The sequence below is a fragment of the Phocoena sinus genome, chromosome 14 (assembly GCF_008692025.1).
Source record: "Phocoena sinus isolate mPhoSin1 chromosome 14, mPhoSin1.pri, whole genome shotgun sequence".
Lineage (NCBI taxonomy): Eukaryota > Metazoa > Chordata > Mammalia > Artiodactyla > Phocoenidae > Phocoena > Phocoena sinus.
Genome location: NC_045776.1, coordinates 52,630,974 through 52,647,130, shown reverse-complemented (window position 1 = coordinate 52,647,130; position 16,157 = coordinate 52,630,974). Strand labels below are relative to the sequence as shown.

The following is a 16,157-nucleotide window of genomic DNA, read 5'->3' as shown; positions in this document are numbered from 1 at the left end:
AACCTACTCTGTGCCAGCTAGTGAAGGTTGCGAGTCCACACCTTCTGTGCTGTCACTCTAGGGTGAACTCTGCTTGCTGGCTCTTTGGAGCAGGGGACCTTTTCTGGTGGTCAGCATCCATTGGACCTGAGCACTTTTCTTTTTGTCTACCTGACTTTTATCTCCCCTACACATTCCCTTGTTTTGTTTGCTTGACTTTAGTTCTTATTTTTATCAAAGTTAGAGATGCGCACAGTTTAAAGAGTCAAAGAATATCACATTTATTATGAAAAACAGCAATTTCCTGCCCAACCCACTTCATTTCATCATTTCCCAGTCCCCAGAGGCAACCTCCAGTTTTTGCATTTTCTTTTGGCATTGACTTTTCTTTCAGTTCTCTACCTAGAACATACCATCCCCAAACCCTGTAGCTTCAAACAACAGATATTTATTTGTTCATGACCCTGTGATTCGGGCTGAGCTTGGCAGGGATGGCTGGTTTCTGCTTCCCGAGGTGTTGGCCAGGCTGGTCATGGTCAGCCTTGCTCCACGGCTGGAGCATCAGCGGGGTGGCTGGAAGGGCCGAGGGCTGGCCGGGCTCTCCCCTTTCCTTCAGAGTCTCTCATCCCCCAGGGATCCTCTCTCCTCAGGTGGCCTCTGGTCCAGCAGGGTACCTGGACATTTCCCATGGCAGCCAGCTGCCGAGGGGGTGAAAACAGAAGCTGAAAGGCAGAGGTCTTGGAGAAGGCCTAGGCCCTGTGGTCACCCACTGCTACTTCTGGCAAATACCATTGGCCACAGCAAGTCACAAGGTCCTCCCAGATTCAAAAGAGTGGAAATGGACTTGCACGCGGAGGGATGGAAAAATTGTTCGTGGCTCTTAACGTGGGTGAGCTACTATGGTCCCATGTCCTGAAGTGACATGCTTTTGGCACTTTTTGGTTTTATTATTGTTATTATTTTGGTTTTAGGCATGATATATTGACTTACCTTTATAGCAGATGAGGATTTAGTTCTTTTACCCTTCACCTCCACCTGACAACCATCACGGACACCTCCTGTTGCCCCCTATCATCCCAGTATAGTTATATCACAGTCTGGCCTAGATCAATATTCAGTGTTTATATTATTAAGATGATGTCAATGCTATTAACAGCTGACCTATATTTCTCTCTTGCATAACTGCGTTTCCTCTGGAATTGATAATCCTCTTGTTATTTTATTTGTTTAGCCTCCCATGTATGTTTACATCGACATTCACCCCCGAAGTCTCTTCCACTGTCCTCCATCTCTGTGCAGTGTGTTCAAGCATAGTAGGTATTACCGCATTTTCATCTTCTTGAAGAAATCTTTCCTGGACTCTTCCGACCTACTCAGGGTTAGGGTTAAGGTTAGGTTAGGGTGCACACACGCATGTGCACACACACACATATACGCACATACATCTTTCTGGTTTGTTCCTTATTTCAGTGGAATGCTTTCTCCAATGACTTCTCGAGAAGAGGGTGCATGAGAGGTACGTTTTTGAGGAATCTGTTAGGTCTGAAGAGGTCTTTATATTACCTACTCATTTAGTTGAGAGATTTCTCTGTTGGAAATAATATAGCCTTAGAATTTTGAAGGCACTGTTTTCTTCTCCTTTATCTCCAGTTTTGCTGGTGAGACATGTGAAGCCATTCCTTTTCTTAAAAATTCTTGTAAGTAATTTTTTTTTTTCTGTCCAGAAGCTTTTGAGTTTTCTCTTTGTCCACAAGGTTCTGAAACTTTATGATGATGTGCCTCGGAGTGGATCTTCTTCCTTTCTTTGTGCTGGGAAGTAATGTGCCTTTTCATTCTGGAAACTCATGTCCTTCAGTCCTAGAAATACTGTTACTTATTCCTCTGATGATTCTTTCCCTCTGTTCTTTTTTCCTGGAACGCCTGTTATTTGAATATTGAACCCACTTAATTGGTTGTCTAATTTTTTTTCTCGTCTTTACTCTTTTCTATTTATTTGCCCTTTTTCTGCTTTCTGGAATATTTCAGCTCTGTCTTCCAACTCTTCTATTAAGTTTTCATTTCTGTGATCATAGTTTTAATTTCCAAGAGTTCTTTCTTTTTCTCTGAGGGTTTCTTTTTTATTATAGCATCCTGTTCTTCTTTTATGGATACATTATCTTCTCTTATCTCTACAAGGATATTAATGGTAGGATTTTTAATTTTATTTTTATCATTCTGCACAATGATATTCTCCAAATTGCTTTATCTGGTTTCTTTATTTTCATCTTTGTCTTTTCATGTTAGAGGCTGTGTCACGTGTCTGGTGTCTCCTCACGTATAAGAGCAGAGTATTATAAACATTAATTAGAAGCTCCTTGTTTTGGTGGATTTTGTGACCTGTGACTATCACTCTAGGCTGATCTGGCTGGGCTGTTCCATTGGGGACCTCCTGGAATGAGAATCATTAGTTTATTTTTCTCTTAACCGGCCAGATTCCCCAGGAAGAACCTTCAGTCATTAGCCTGGAGGATACAGTCTGGTTGGGTGAGTGGGAGAAGAAGACTGAGTGTCTGAACATTCAGTATGAAAATTTCCCCCTTTTCCCCTGACTCCATTACAGTTCCCCTCATCTCAGCTGTTGCTGGTGTCCTCTGGAGGAGGACACCATTTGTGTTCTTTTGTTTTAATTTCTCTAAGGAATAAATCTTCCATCTTCTGCTGTGGTCAGGGAGGGACAGTCACCCAGCTCTGTGAAGGGCCTGGGAGGTCAAACTGCTTTATTTTTCATATCCCACACAGAGCACCCATTTAAAGTGTGCAGTTAAGAGGGTTTTAAATATATATATATATATTCACAAGTTTTGCAACCATCATTACAATCAAGTTTAGAACATTTTCATCACCCTCCCCCACCCCAAAAACCCATGCCCATTAGCAGTCACTCCCCATTTCCCCCCCAAAACTTGCAGCCCTAGGCTTTAGCCTGCTTTCTGACTATGAACTGGCCTAATGTAGACATTTCATATGAATGAAATCATACAAGATGTGGTCTTTTGTGACCGGCTTCTTTCACTAGCATAATATTTTCAAGGTTCCTTCCTGTTGTAGCATGTATCAGTACTTCATTCCTTTTTATTGCTGAATAATATTATATTCACATTTTGTTTATCCCTTCATCGATTCGTGGACATTTGGATTGTTCTACTTTTTTACTATTACGGATAGTGCTGCTAGAAGCATTCATGTACAAGTTTTTGCGTGGACATATGTTTTCATTTCTCTTGGGTGTATACCTAGGAGTAGAATTGTTGGCTTATATGGTATTTCTATGTTTAACCTTTTGAGGAGCTGCCAGACTGTTTTCCAAAGTGGCTGCACCATTTTGCATTCCCACCAGCAGCATATGAGGGTTCTGATTTCTCCATCTTCTTGCCAACACTAATTGTCTATCTTTTTGATTGTAGCAGTTGCTTCTTTTTTTTTTTTAATTTATTTATTGAATTTTGGCTGTGTTGGGTCTTTGTTGCTGTGTGCGAGTTGCGGCGAGTGGGGGCTACTTTTTGTTGTGGTGCGTGAGCTTCTCATTGCGGTGGCTTCTCTTGTTGCAGAGCACGGGCTCTAGGCGTGTGGGCTTCAGTAGTTGTGGCTCATGGGCTCTAGAGTGCAGGGTTAGTAGTTGTGGCACATGGGCTTAGTTGCTCCGTGGCATGTGGGAACTTCCTGGACCAGGGCTTGAACCCGTGTCCCCTGCATTGGCAGGCGGATTCTTAACCACTGTGTCACCAGGGAAGCCCTATAGTAGTTGCTTCTTAAACATATGTTCACCAAGTCCTCCTATTTTAGCCTCACCTTTATTCTCCTTTCAGAGTGGCCCGTGTCCCAAATTCCTTAGCCTTTTCAGGATTCTGGGGTATAAATCATCGTTTCTCAGCCTTCTCTTCTGCTAGCACAGAGTTCAGTTTCCTGGGTCTGTGGGGTCAGCAACCACCATGGTGTGGAACCTGAGGGTCCGCCAGACCTGGGTCTTAGTGTTGGTCAGGCTGCTCACAAGTTGTGGGACCTTGGATCAAATTACATGACTTCTCTGAGCCTCAGATTTCTCACCTATAAAACAGAGAAACAACAAACGGGAAGTAACTGACATTCAGTAGATCTGAGTAAGTATTGCTTCTCTTCTCTTCCTCAAACATGGTGGATATGCAAAAAGAGAAAGAATTCCTTCAGGAATTCATCTGCTAGTGGGAGAGACAGACACATGTATAACTCTATAATCTGCTTGCTTTTTAACAACAATTACTGAGTTTCTATAGCATGGCATAAATGTGCTAGTTTCTGAGGGTACTATGTGATAAGTTTCCTGTTTTCCAAAGGCTTTCCATCTGGTGAAGTCAAAACCAGAACTGGGTAAGCTGGGATGAAGTGAGAGAGTGGCATGGACATATATACACTACCAAATGTAAAATAGATAGCTAGTGGGAAGCAGCCGCATAGCACAGGGAGATCCGCTTGGTGCTTTGTGACCACCTAGAGGGGTGGGATAGGGAGGGTGGGAGGGAGATGCAAGAGGGAGGAGATATGGGGATATATGTATACATATAGCTGATTCACTTTGTTATACAGCAGAAACTAACACACCATTGTAAAGCAATTATACTCCAATAAAGATGTTTAAAAAAACAAAAACAAAAACAGAACTGGAATATAAGGCAGACGGAAGTAATTGCTGTCACACTGATACAACGGGAGTGCAGGGGAAGGAGGGGTGAATTCTACCCATAGGGATGTTGCACAACTTGGTCCACAGATTGATTGGAACATATTAATATGTATGACTCTCAACTCTCCAAGCCAACTAAACTAAACTTCACTTGAACTCGTGGTACTCTGAAATAGCTAAACCCAAAGAATAAATCAGCAGCAGAATTCTGTTTTGCGTTCTCCATCACGAAACCTCTGGCCAGCGTGGCCCTGTGCCAGTTACCAAGGAAAGTAAAAATTAAATAAAAATCACATTTTGAAATAGGCAAGCAAAAGACAGTATAGCCCATAGGTATTACAACAAAAATGCTATAGTACAGCTGTGGCAGCCAGGAAAGTACGTGCCTGTAGACATAAATCTCCAATTAAACACGTTTTGTTATTTAGGATGTTAAGGCTACTTCTTCCCTGCAGACTAACTGATGTCAGAAGCAGGGATCAAGTTCTGGCCACTGCAGAACTTAGAGGTCTTAAATCTTAACAAATTCCTTTCTCGTGTTGGAGTGTAGCAGTTATGTGATGTAGATTGTGTCAGAGACAGATTTTGAAAACTGGCAGGTTGCAAAGGTGACTGGATATCCTTGAGGGATAATATCCTTATTTGAGCCCATCACCTCTGCAGGCCCCTGGTACTATAAAGAAAATCCAGGATGCATTTAGCCTGGGTTCACTCAGTGTGAGGAAAAGGTTTTGAGAAAAAAGTATAACCTCGCACATAATATCAGGCTGTTTGTCTTCCTGAAACCCATCTGCCAGCCATGTGGGCCCTGTTGGAGTCTTTCACCCTCTCAAACTTTCAGGCACTGGGAACCGCTGACCTCTCCTCCTCTCTCCTGTGACTCTTGTAGTCTGATGTGGCTGTCCAGACAGCCGCAGGCCCCATCAGCTCCTGCCCCTTTCTCTTTCTCAGTTCCTGAAATGTCTCACTGCATCACCAGCCTGAGTCAGCTGTTTGCTAATCTTCATAGCTGGGGGAATGTGGCTGGGGCTCTGGGGACACCTCCACTAATGGAATGTCTACTAGGCATTACCTGCCCAACTCGACGCAGCTTTTAAGGATGCAAAAAGTCAACTCTTGAAAATACTGAGTGAAACAGAGTTGAACAATCTCTTGCTCTCTCTTTCAGCACCTCCCTGAGTCTCGAATGGTTCCAAAATTGCTATGAATTTCCAAGAAAGGGATATGGTAGGCAGTAACTCTCTTTTTCCCTCCAAAGAATAAACACTAGGAAAGATTAAGACACTTCTCCGTGACACCTTCCCTGATAATCCCAGTAAGACGTTCTCTGGGGTACTTTGTACCCCTCATGTCTCATACGATTTAGTATCTAGTTATAGAGTTGGATGAGACAGAGATTTGTATTCTTTTAGGAGCTGCCATAAGAATTTCTCATCCTCTTGGGATGAGGGTTAAGAAGCAGGACATCCTCTTTGAGTCCTGTATTAGGAGTCGCCTGTAAAGCCTTTGTTTCTTCGAACCCCTAATGGGTTTGAGTAGGTTAATTTGGAGGCAGCGCTGAATTGCTTTAATAACAAAACTATGAGACATTTGAAGTTCCCAGGGAAATTTCAGGAAGGAGAGAGGAGTCAGTCAGACTAAATGCTGCATGGGAAAAAGACCAGAGAGGAAAAAGAAAACAAACAAACAAACTAATGGTAGGTCTGCTGAAAAGAAGCTTTAGGGAGAACACTAATTTTTTAAGCTGTTTGCTACCGGGAGCACAGTGTAAGCTGTTTTTTTGTCTCCACTGTGAGTTCTTCAGTGATGATGGTTCCTTGGCCCACAGTGTGTGCATGTGAGCAGATTCTTTTGCGGATGTGTCTCTGCAGTGGAGGGGCTGGAGCTGGAGGGGGAAGCTGATGTCTGGGTGGCATCGTTACCTATGTTCATGTCCCATCAACTCCACTGGTCTATAAGCACCTGTTTATTGACTGAGTGAATAAATTAATGCATGGATTTCTAAGCAGAAGAAGCAGATAAGGGTTTCTCTTTAACTGAGACTAGACTGGACTTCGCAGGCATTAATGGGAGAATTACTTAGGAAAGCCAGCACAGACTAGGGGATTAATATGTATTTGTCGAACTAACTAATCACCGAGTCAGAGAGAAGAAGGTGCTGTTCTTTTGCTTGTAAGCATGTTCTTCCATCTAGAAAGAACTAAAGCTTTAATCCTTGCCAGAAGAAAATGACTTGAATCATGAAAACCTGGATTTCTAGATTCCAAGCAAGATCTCTTCGCTGTTCTCTGAATAAGGAAACACAGTAAAATACAAAGATTTCCGACTTCTCCATTGTCTTAGGAGTAGTTGTTCTCTCACACATGTCTTCATAACACTTCATAACAAACTAGCGTGCTGAGGTTCAGCACACTGTGTGGTAGATATCACACATCTTGGGTTTTTCCACATTTCAAGGTTCGGTTATAGCCAGGCCCTGTGTCCCATCTGTGGGCTGAAAAAGATGATCACAGAGACTGTATTTCCTCCCTACGTGTCTCTTTTCTCTGAAAGCCTGTCAGCTTCTTGAGGGAAGGGACCATGTCTCACTCATTTGTGCACCCCACTGCCTGGCAATCTCTGGTCCATAGTGAGCGCTGAGTCAGCGCTTTTGAAGTGAACTGCATGTGGGGGGAAAGCTGGGTGCTGGTGCAGTGATGGTGATCAACCCAAGAATAATTGGTTGGACAATAGCCAAGACACGGAAGCAACCTACATGCCCACTGACAGATGAATGGATAAAGAAGATGTGGTACATGTGTACAATGGAATATTACTCAGCCATAAAAAAGAGTGAAAGAATGCCATTTGCAGCAACATGGACGGACCTAGAGATTATCATACTAAGTGAAGTCAGACAGACAGAGAAAGACAAGCACCGTATGATATTACTTAGACATGGAATCTCAAATGTGACACAAATGAGCTTATTTATGAAACAGAAACAGGCTCACAGACATAGGAAACAGACTTATGGTTACCAAATGGCAAAGGGGGTGGGGAAGGGATAAATTAGGAGTTTGTGAGTAGCAGATACAAACTACTATATATAAAATAGATAAACAACAAGTTCCTACTGTATAACACAGGGAACTATAGTCAATATCCTATAATAAACCATAATAGAAAAGAAAAACAAAAAGAAGAATTGGTTAGGTCTCCCTGGAAAGGCCTGGTCTTAACACTTTGACTTGTCATCAAAAGTATCCTTTAATTGCACACCCACACCTGGCAGACGTGTGAAATGACAAGTTCGTTATCAGTGTCATAGGAATTGCATCGTGTCCATGTGAGGAGGGGGATTTGGGCATTTGGTAGAAAGCGTGGCTGCCATAACATTGCCCTTGTTTCCAGTTCCCTACCTTTAGGAATTCCCAAGCAAGTCTGTCTTTTGAAATGCATTTACTGGGAAATCATCCGTCAGTCCCAGTTATCCAGTGGAAGGAGAGTGGGGAAGGATTCGGCTGTCCTTGCAGGAGGCATGCTGGGCTCCTGAGATGCCACAGTTGGTGGAAGAGGTGACCCCAGAGCCTGGCATCTGCAAAGAAGGGCTTTAGGCTCAGTTACGTGAAGATAACTTGACCCTTTGGACAGTTGATTTTTCAGTCATTCATTCACCCAAGTTTATGAAGCCTCTGCTCTTTGACAGGCACCATTCTAGGTACATGGGATTCATTCATGAAGTCAGACAGAAAAAAATTTCTGCTCACAGCATGCACGATGACACACACACACACATAAATGAGGATGATACCAGAGAGTAATATTAAAATAGGATGGTTTGACGCAGAGTGGCTGGGTGGTGGTCCAGAAAGGCATCTCGAAGATACCATACCTCAGCTGAGACCTGAATTAGAAGGAGTCACCTGAGGAACAGGAGGAAGAGCAGTCCAGGCAGAGGGAACAGCCAGTGCAGGGACACTGTGGTGTTTCTCAGAGAGCGTGGTATGTTCCAGGAGCAGAAGGACAGCCACTGTGAGGAGCATGGTGGGTGAGGGGAGGGTGGAGAAGGTGGAGACGGCTGAAGTTGAGTCCGGCACTGACCCTGCACTTCTGGCCTCACTGTGGTTAATGCTCTGTCTTTTCTTCTCCCGCAGACGACTTCGCAGAGGAGGAGGAGGTGCATTCCTTCGGTTACAAGCGGTTTGGTGAGTTCTAGCAAAGCTCTGTTCCTTCTCTGTGCTTGACCTGGGATATGGTAACATGACCATGGCTGGACCTCTGACACACATGAACACGTGGGGCTCTGAGGCCCAATTTTGGTTGGAAATTGAGTTTCTGTATAACAGGTGGATGATTTCTCAGAGAATCTGAGGCTATTGGGACAGGAGTTACGCCCAGGCATGGGGAAGTGATGGGATGCTTAGGGGGGTTTGGCTGAATACAAACCTGATGGCTTAACAGGCAAAACGTGGTGGGAAAGGTAAATCTGTGACAAGATAGTCATTTCTTTATTTTGAGATTTAGAAAACATCTTTTCCCTTTTTCCTCAGGCCCCATATTCATAACTTAGTGTCAGTGGAGAAACGAGAGGAAGACTTTTTTCAGGAACCCAGCTAGACACAGGTGCTCCAAGGTAGTCTGAACAGTGACCCCTAAAGATATCCTCATCCTAATCCCTGGAACCTGAATGTTACCTTGTATAGCATAAAGTGCTTTGCAGATGTGATCAAGTTAAGAGCTTGAGCAGGGGAGGTTATTCTGGGTTATCTGGTGGGCTCTAAGTGGAAGCACAATTGTCCTTATAAGAGGGAGGGAGAGGAAGATTTGACTGCTGAGAAAAGAGGGCAATGGGATGATGGGAACAGATATTGGAGTGATATGCTGTGCAGGTGGAGGAAGGGGCCACAAGCCAAGGGATACAGGTGGGCACTGGAAGCTGAAACAGGCAAGGAAACATTTTCTGTTCAGAGAACTCTGGTGGGAATGCAGCCCCACTAACATCTTGATTTCAGCCGACTAAAGCTGATCTCAGACTTCTGGCCTCTCAAACCGTAAGAGAAGAAATCTGTGTTCTTTTAAGCCCCCCCGTTTGTGGTGATCTGTCCCAGAAGCCACAGGGAACTAATCCACGCTTCTCTGCCTACTCACGGATGCTCTTCTGTCTTTGACCACACTTCCCAGGATCTGCAGTTGGGCCTCAAACTGCCAGTGAAAACATTACAAAGTTCCAAAGACAGTTCAAGGGAACTGAGGTTTTTCTGTCCAGCCCGTTTCTGTGCCTTGGTCAGAGGAAATGAGGAATAGAGGATAGAGGAGAAAAGAATGAGAGTGTGTGTGTGTCTCAGAGAGAGAGAGAGAGAGAGAGAATATGAAAGGGAATAAACCTACTTCCTGTTGCTTAAAAAAAATCCTGGCTGGACCTTGATTAAATTTAACATCCCCCAGCTGCTCTGGCTCCCTCATTGCTTTAGCATTTTTCTTCTGGATACACACTTCTGCATTTCTTTCTGGGAAAACAAAAACAGGGCTTTAAAGTGAGAATGCAGTGGCACGAAGCCCACGGCCCCTCCATTCATGTGCTGGCAGAGAGGCTTCTGCCCACTGTGCCCTCCCCTCCCTCATGCTACTGTTCTTTATCTGCACAATGACATGTTTCTGCATTGGTACCATGTGTTATTCTGCTTTCCCGTCATGGGTTCACTGAAGGTTGTCATAGGAGTGAAGAGGAAACCAGACATTATAAAGGAAAGAAAGAACAAAACAAAAATTAAAAGGCAGAAATAAAGAGGAAAATCAAGCTTGTAAAGATAAGGCAGAGTAAATGTTGACATGCCTGTGTGTTTTGGAGATCAGCAGATTTCAAATCTCTACACAGAAATCGGTAGACATATGAAGAACCAAGAGAAAAGAGTGACCTTGAGAGAAATTTTATATAAAACTTCATGATCCTGTAACTAGCTAGATGGGCAGGGATTTGGTGGAAAACACAAAAACATAGTAAGTTGCTGAAAGGATTTAATTTATGGTAGTTAAATTGTGTGTGGAAACCATAAACTGATGACTCAGGGGGGAGACATGATAACAACGTACAAATATTGGAGAACCAGGGAGACGTGGAGAGAGTGATACCAAGTGGCCCAAGTAGAAGAAGAGAGGAATGAAATTAAAAGAGAAACTTTGGAATGAGCTATGAGAGAGACATCCCAAGGCTGAGAATTCTTGGGTTCAGCTTTTAGGCACGGTGATGGATATCCAGCATAGGGGTGGAGTAGAATTTTGGAAATGGAAGAGGCTTTGTGATGATTTATATCAGCCTTTACTTTTTAAAAAAAATTAATTAATTCATTTTTGGCTGCGTCAGGTCTTCATTGCTGTGCGTGGACTTTCTGTAGCTGTGGCGAGCGGGGGCTACTCTTAGTTGCGGTGTGCGGGCTCCTCATTGCGGTGCCTTCTCTTGTTGCCGAGCACAGGCTTTAGGTGAGTGGGCTAAATAGTTGTGGCTCGCGGGCTCTAGAGCGCAGGCTCAATAGTTGTGGCACATGGCTTAGTTGTTCCGCGGCATGTGGGATCTTTCCGGACCAGGGCTCGAACCCATGTCCCCTGCATTGACTGGCGGATTCTTTTTTTTTTTGGACAGGCAGATTCTTAACCACTGCACCACCAGGCAAGTCCCTCAGCCTTTACTTTTACAGATAAGGAAGATGAGGCCCAGATAGATCAAGTCCTTGCTCAAGCAGGTTAGCCGGAGCTGGGTTGGATGCTGGGTCTTCTAACTCTCAGGCTAGTGTAATTTTGAGGAAGGGTCCAACAGTGAGATTGAGGTGACCTCTCAATTCCTGTGTCCTAGAAGTGTCCCTGCAGTTCTGGAATCTTAAAGTGGGCTGGACACCAGTCTGGCTCCACCAGGGAGACCTCATCACATTCACAGGGCCTAGGACTCTGCACCTGGTTTTATAGAAGGTAAATGGGTTTCTAGTTCCTAAGGTGTGGCTAAGGCTCATCATTGAAAGCAGCAGGACCCAAGAACCCATTCCTTCAGGTATGATTCAACTTTAACCATTAAAGGAAGACAAAGTTGGTGAAAGGTGGTGAGTGGGAGGCGTCCGGAGACCAGGCAGTCCTGTCAGCCCCGCCCCTACTTACTCCTGTGACTTGAGACCAGTCACTTCCACACTGTGGGCCTCAGTGCTGCATCTGCCCTGTGGGCAGAGTGACACCTGCCACAGTAGTAAGTCCACCTCACAAGCCTTTGGTGAGACTGAGAAGGATAGCAGATGGACCAGTGCTTCGAAGTTGCAGCACTGTGAAAACAAGGGTGGTGTTGCCACTTTCCTGAGATTTGAGGCTGTTATTACTCTTCAGACATCTTGGTCCAGCCACTGCCAAATATCAAAATGGGACAGGTCTGAAATCTCATTCCTGAAGAGAGATATAAAGATGAACATGGTAATATCATTGGCTTTTATTTTTGCAAAATAGACTGGATAACATATAGGGGTTAGTTATTGTCTAATTTTAGGTATGTCTTGTTTGTGCAAATACAGTGGTCACAGCTTGAATTTAGGCTGCAGATGAACCAGGGATTAATTATTTAATTAATATATTAGCTTATACATAATAACAGGGCAAAGGGGCCACTATTTTAGCAAATTGGTAGCTTGTTTCCAAAGTTATTGATATATAGTTATTCAGAAACATATGCTACATAAAGTGAAGGCTTGTTTATGTAAAAATACTGTCCTTTTTCAAATTCAATATAATATTTAATAAAGAGCAAAATGGTGATCATCTCCAGTAATCTATTATGGGGTGGTATTATTTTAAGATGGTCAACCCTTGTCTAGTCAAGAATTCATTGTTGCATTTGGGTCTCAACCAAGGCTTCTATTTTTCTTCCGTCTCTCTATATGTCCTGCTTGTTAGCCCCTTTCCCAAGGTTCTGGGCAGGTGTCTGGAGAAGAGATGGAGTTAAATCTGGTGGGTTTGCACTTATCTGCTCCTCTGATGAAAGTTTTGATGAGGGGAAACTTTGAAAGGTTAAGGAAGTGAGCATTTTCAAATTTTCATCAGGCTCTACAGGTCAGCGTTTCTTGGCCTCAGTGTGCAGAGCTAATTAATTTGGGATGTAACTATAGTTACAGTTTGGCAGAGTTCATTCTCTGGAACGTGGGGTACCAGTATATAAAGTTTTATTTTCTATGGATAGAGTATGATCTATACTACAATGATATCTTTCTACTTATTTCCCAGTTACTGTTTTCTTCAAAAATATCACACACGGCTCTAGTATCCTTAATTATTACAGTTAGCAGAAAGGGAAAGAGAATTCATTCATATTCTACGGGACAATTATGAATTCATAAAATTTGGAATTTGCAATAAGTTGCTCCAAAAATGTCTTCTGAAATCTTCTGATTAGTCATGTGATTAACATGAGTGCATTCAAGTTAAAAAAACTATTTTTCCATTAAAATGGTAGAGTAGGAGGAAGGAAGAATGTCATTTCAGCTCCAAGGGATAAGTGCATCACAGTTCCAGAGAAGGGGAGAAGTGTGGGAAGAGGGGTGACTTCCAGATCCTGCTTTTTAACCCACGTACAAAAGATTGCAACAAATCCAGCTCACATTTGCTTATCACTTGTATCTTCCCGAAGTAGTACTAATGTAGTTTTCATTCACCACTACTCCATGAGGCCAACAGGCCAGGTGCCATCTTTCCTATTTGCTGGCTGCTTGTCATCTTTTCAGGAGGCAGTGGGGTGCAGTGGTTGGGTGTGTGGGTGCTGGAACCAGGTGGGTGGCTTTGGATCCAAGTTCCAGCACTCACCAACTATGCGACCTTGGGCACGTGATTAGCCAAAGCTGTGAAGTCCATTTCCTCACTTGTAACATTTGGGTCATCACAGGCCAACTCCATAGGGCTGTTGTGGAATTAAACATGCTGCTGGGTTGGCACAGTGCCTGGCACACTGTGAGGATCCCATAAATGTGGACCAATATCCTATTATCAGATTCCTTCTTGAACCTTTTGATCCTGATGCTTGAACGTGGAACTAGGGTTTAGTAAGCCCCTGGAACCTTCTGATGTCCTGCAGCCTCGTGGATTCTGGCTGCATCACATCCCCTGCTTTCCTGCTAAAAGCTGGGAGAGGCGAGAAGGCCTGGGGACATGGCTCTCTGCCCCAGCACCGTGGTGGGCAGTGTGGGAGCCTAATGGCGAGTACCACCCTGGGTGTCCCTTACCCTCCCTCTGGAGCCTGCTTTGCCCCTTTTCTGTGCTGGGGGGAAGCGGGATGGGGGGACAAGACTGACTTTGTTTCATTGGTTGCATTGGGTTCTCTTGTGTTATCTTTGGAATAGGACCTGGTGTAATAATAGGATGTCAGAAGTTGGACTGATGCAGGAATCAGAGGCACGTGGTTCTTTCCTTCTGTGAACGTCGTGGGTAGATTTAAGGGTTGACAGTGAGCAACTGGGGGCAGCTGGAAACATTTGTTGTTTGTGTTTGACGAACAAAGCTTTGACAAAAGTGCTTCCTTGGGGCTCAGCAATAGGGAGTGTTAGTAGCTATGAGAGAATAAGATCTCAAAAATTGCAAACTGTGAAATAGTAGCAAAAAGTACAAGGAAGTGTATTCTATGGAGTAGAACTCAAATCTTTTGTAAAAAACGAAGTGGAAAAATTCTAAGAGAACTACTGAAAAATTACATAAGGGTTAACAGTCCAAAAACGGGTACCAGATGCCTTTTCCTAAGTGTATTCACTGGAGTCAGTTCTTGACTTTTTTTTTTAGAAAAAGTGAGTTTTGTTTACCTGCAACTTCATAGGCCTCCCTCTACTTATAGTTTCACACAGGCTTTCTTCCCTTGGACAATAATTTTGGCTTAGCAAGAATATTTTTAACAGTTTAACCCGCACAGTGCAGGGCATGTGGGAGCAGCCCGAGAGATCTGTGTGGAATAGAACCCAGCCCTGCCCCAGAATGATCCCGACCCTGCTCCTTTTTTTCATCATTCCCCCCCCCAACCCGCCCCACCTCCTAACCCGCTTCCAAAGAGATAACATATGAAACTTCAAATCGGGGGCGCTAGTTAAATCATGGAGCTGTGTCTTCCCAAGAGGGCTTGAGGAAGTGAATGTCTAGAAAGTGCAGAGGACCACTTGGGCTTCTGAAAAATAGCAACACAGGTATGCTTAACCAGAAAGAAAGGTTCCTTCTGAGGCACATGGTGAGTTTCTGCTTTCAGTATAGAGAGGGTTCCAAGAGTTGACCAAGAGGATGATGAACTCTCTCTGGGAAGCTGCCCAAATAAACACCTGGCCGCCCCCTCCTCTGAATGTTTGGGCTTGGGGACCAGGCTGCCTGTCTCTGCTCTCCCCGGACTCTTCCCAGAAGCCTGGCTTCATCTTGGATTTGGAGAAGGTGCCGCTTTGAAGTCATCTACCTCCAACCATAAAGGACGGCTCCGTGCATTCGTCTCCGCACAGCCCTTCCAGACCGGCACCAGCAGAGTTCACCCCTTTCCCTGATAAGAATGCCAGGAATTTCCATCATTTCCTGTGGGGAATGACTAAAGAAGCCCAGCGTGAGGCTGTCCTTTCAACAGCACCTTTTCCAAACATCTCTAAATGGAAAGGGTACCAGGCCAGGCAAAGGACTGACCCTGGGCAGAGAGATAAGTGAGGATGAGAGGCTGAACTGGTGTCCCTGTGGGGTTTCTCTTCAAAGCTGTTTGCTTCCTTAGTGGCAGAGTCTTCTTTATGTGGCTTTGCAAATCCTAATGGAGTAGATATTCTGGTTTTATGAGAATTGGGGGTCAAACGGCATGTGGAGAAGTAGATGCCAAAGAGATTCAGAACAGCTCACGTGGCCCCTCTCCCCATACTTCCAGTCAAGCAGTGGGGCTCCTGAGACCTGAGAAAAAGGGTTTGCTGCCTATTACTTCTTTTAAATAACCTGATATTTCCTACTTTCTATCATTAGAGGTAATATTCACAATCTCCTCTGCCAACGGTGTTCACCTGGGTTTCCCTTCTTTTCCATCAAGAGCTTCTCAATGGGCAGCTCACATCCTCCTTGACTCATCAGTAAAAATTTGTTCAACACCACATGGCCACGTGATTATGATTTTTTTTCTATTTTCATGTGAAGGAAAGCATTAAGCATCTTTTCTTCAATATCCTTTCTTGAATATGTGCTAGGTAAAGCTTATAGTTACCAGGGGGTAAGGCGGGGGGAGGGATAAATTGGGAGATCGGGATTGACTATGCACACTACTATATATAAAACAGATAACTAATAAGAACCTACTGTATAGCACAGGGAATGCTACTCAATACTCTGTAATGACCTACATGGGAATAGAATCTAAAAAAAAGAGCCAATATATGTATATGTATAACTGGTTCACTTTGCTGTACAGCAGAAATTAACATAACATTGTAAATCGACTATATTCCAATAAAAATTAATTTTAAAAATTAAAGTAAAATACAGAGAC

At 43.8% G+C, this 16,157-nt stretch overlaps 1 protein-coding gene across 1 annotated transcript in view; it reads left to right on the top strand.

Moving 5' to 3' along the window:
- Positions 1–16,157, top strand: part of COLEC12 (collectin subfamily member 12) — a 196,783-nt gene that overhangs the window by 8,943 nt on the left and 171,683 nt on the right. The window contains exon 2 of the mRNA XM_032654388.1: positions 8,812–8,862. Coding sequence (XP_032510279.1) covers positions 8,812–8,862 — 51 coding nt within the window. The remainder of the gene's footprint in view (positions 1–8,811; positions 8,863–16,157) is intronic.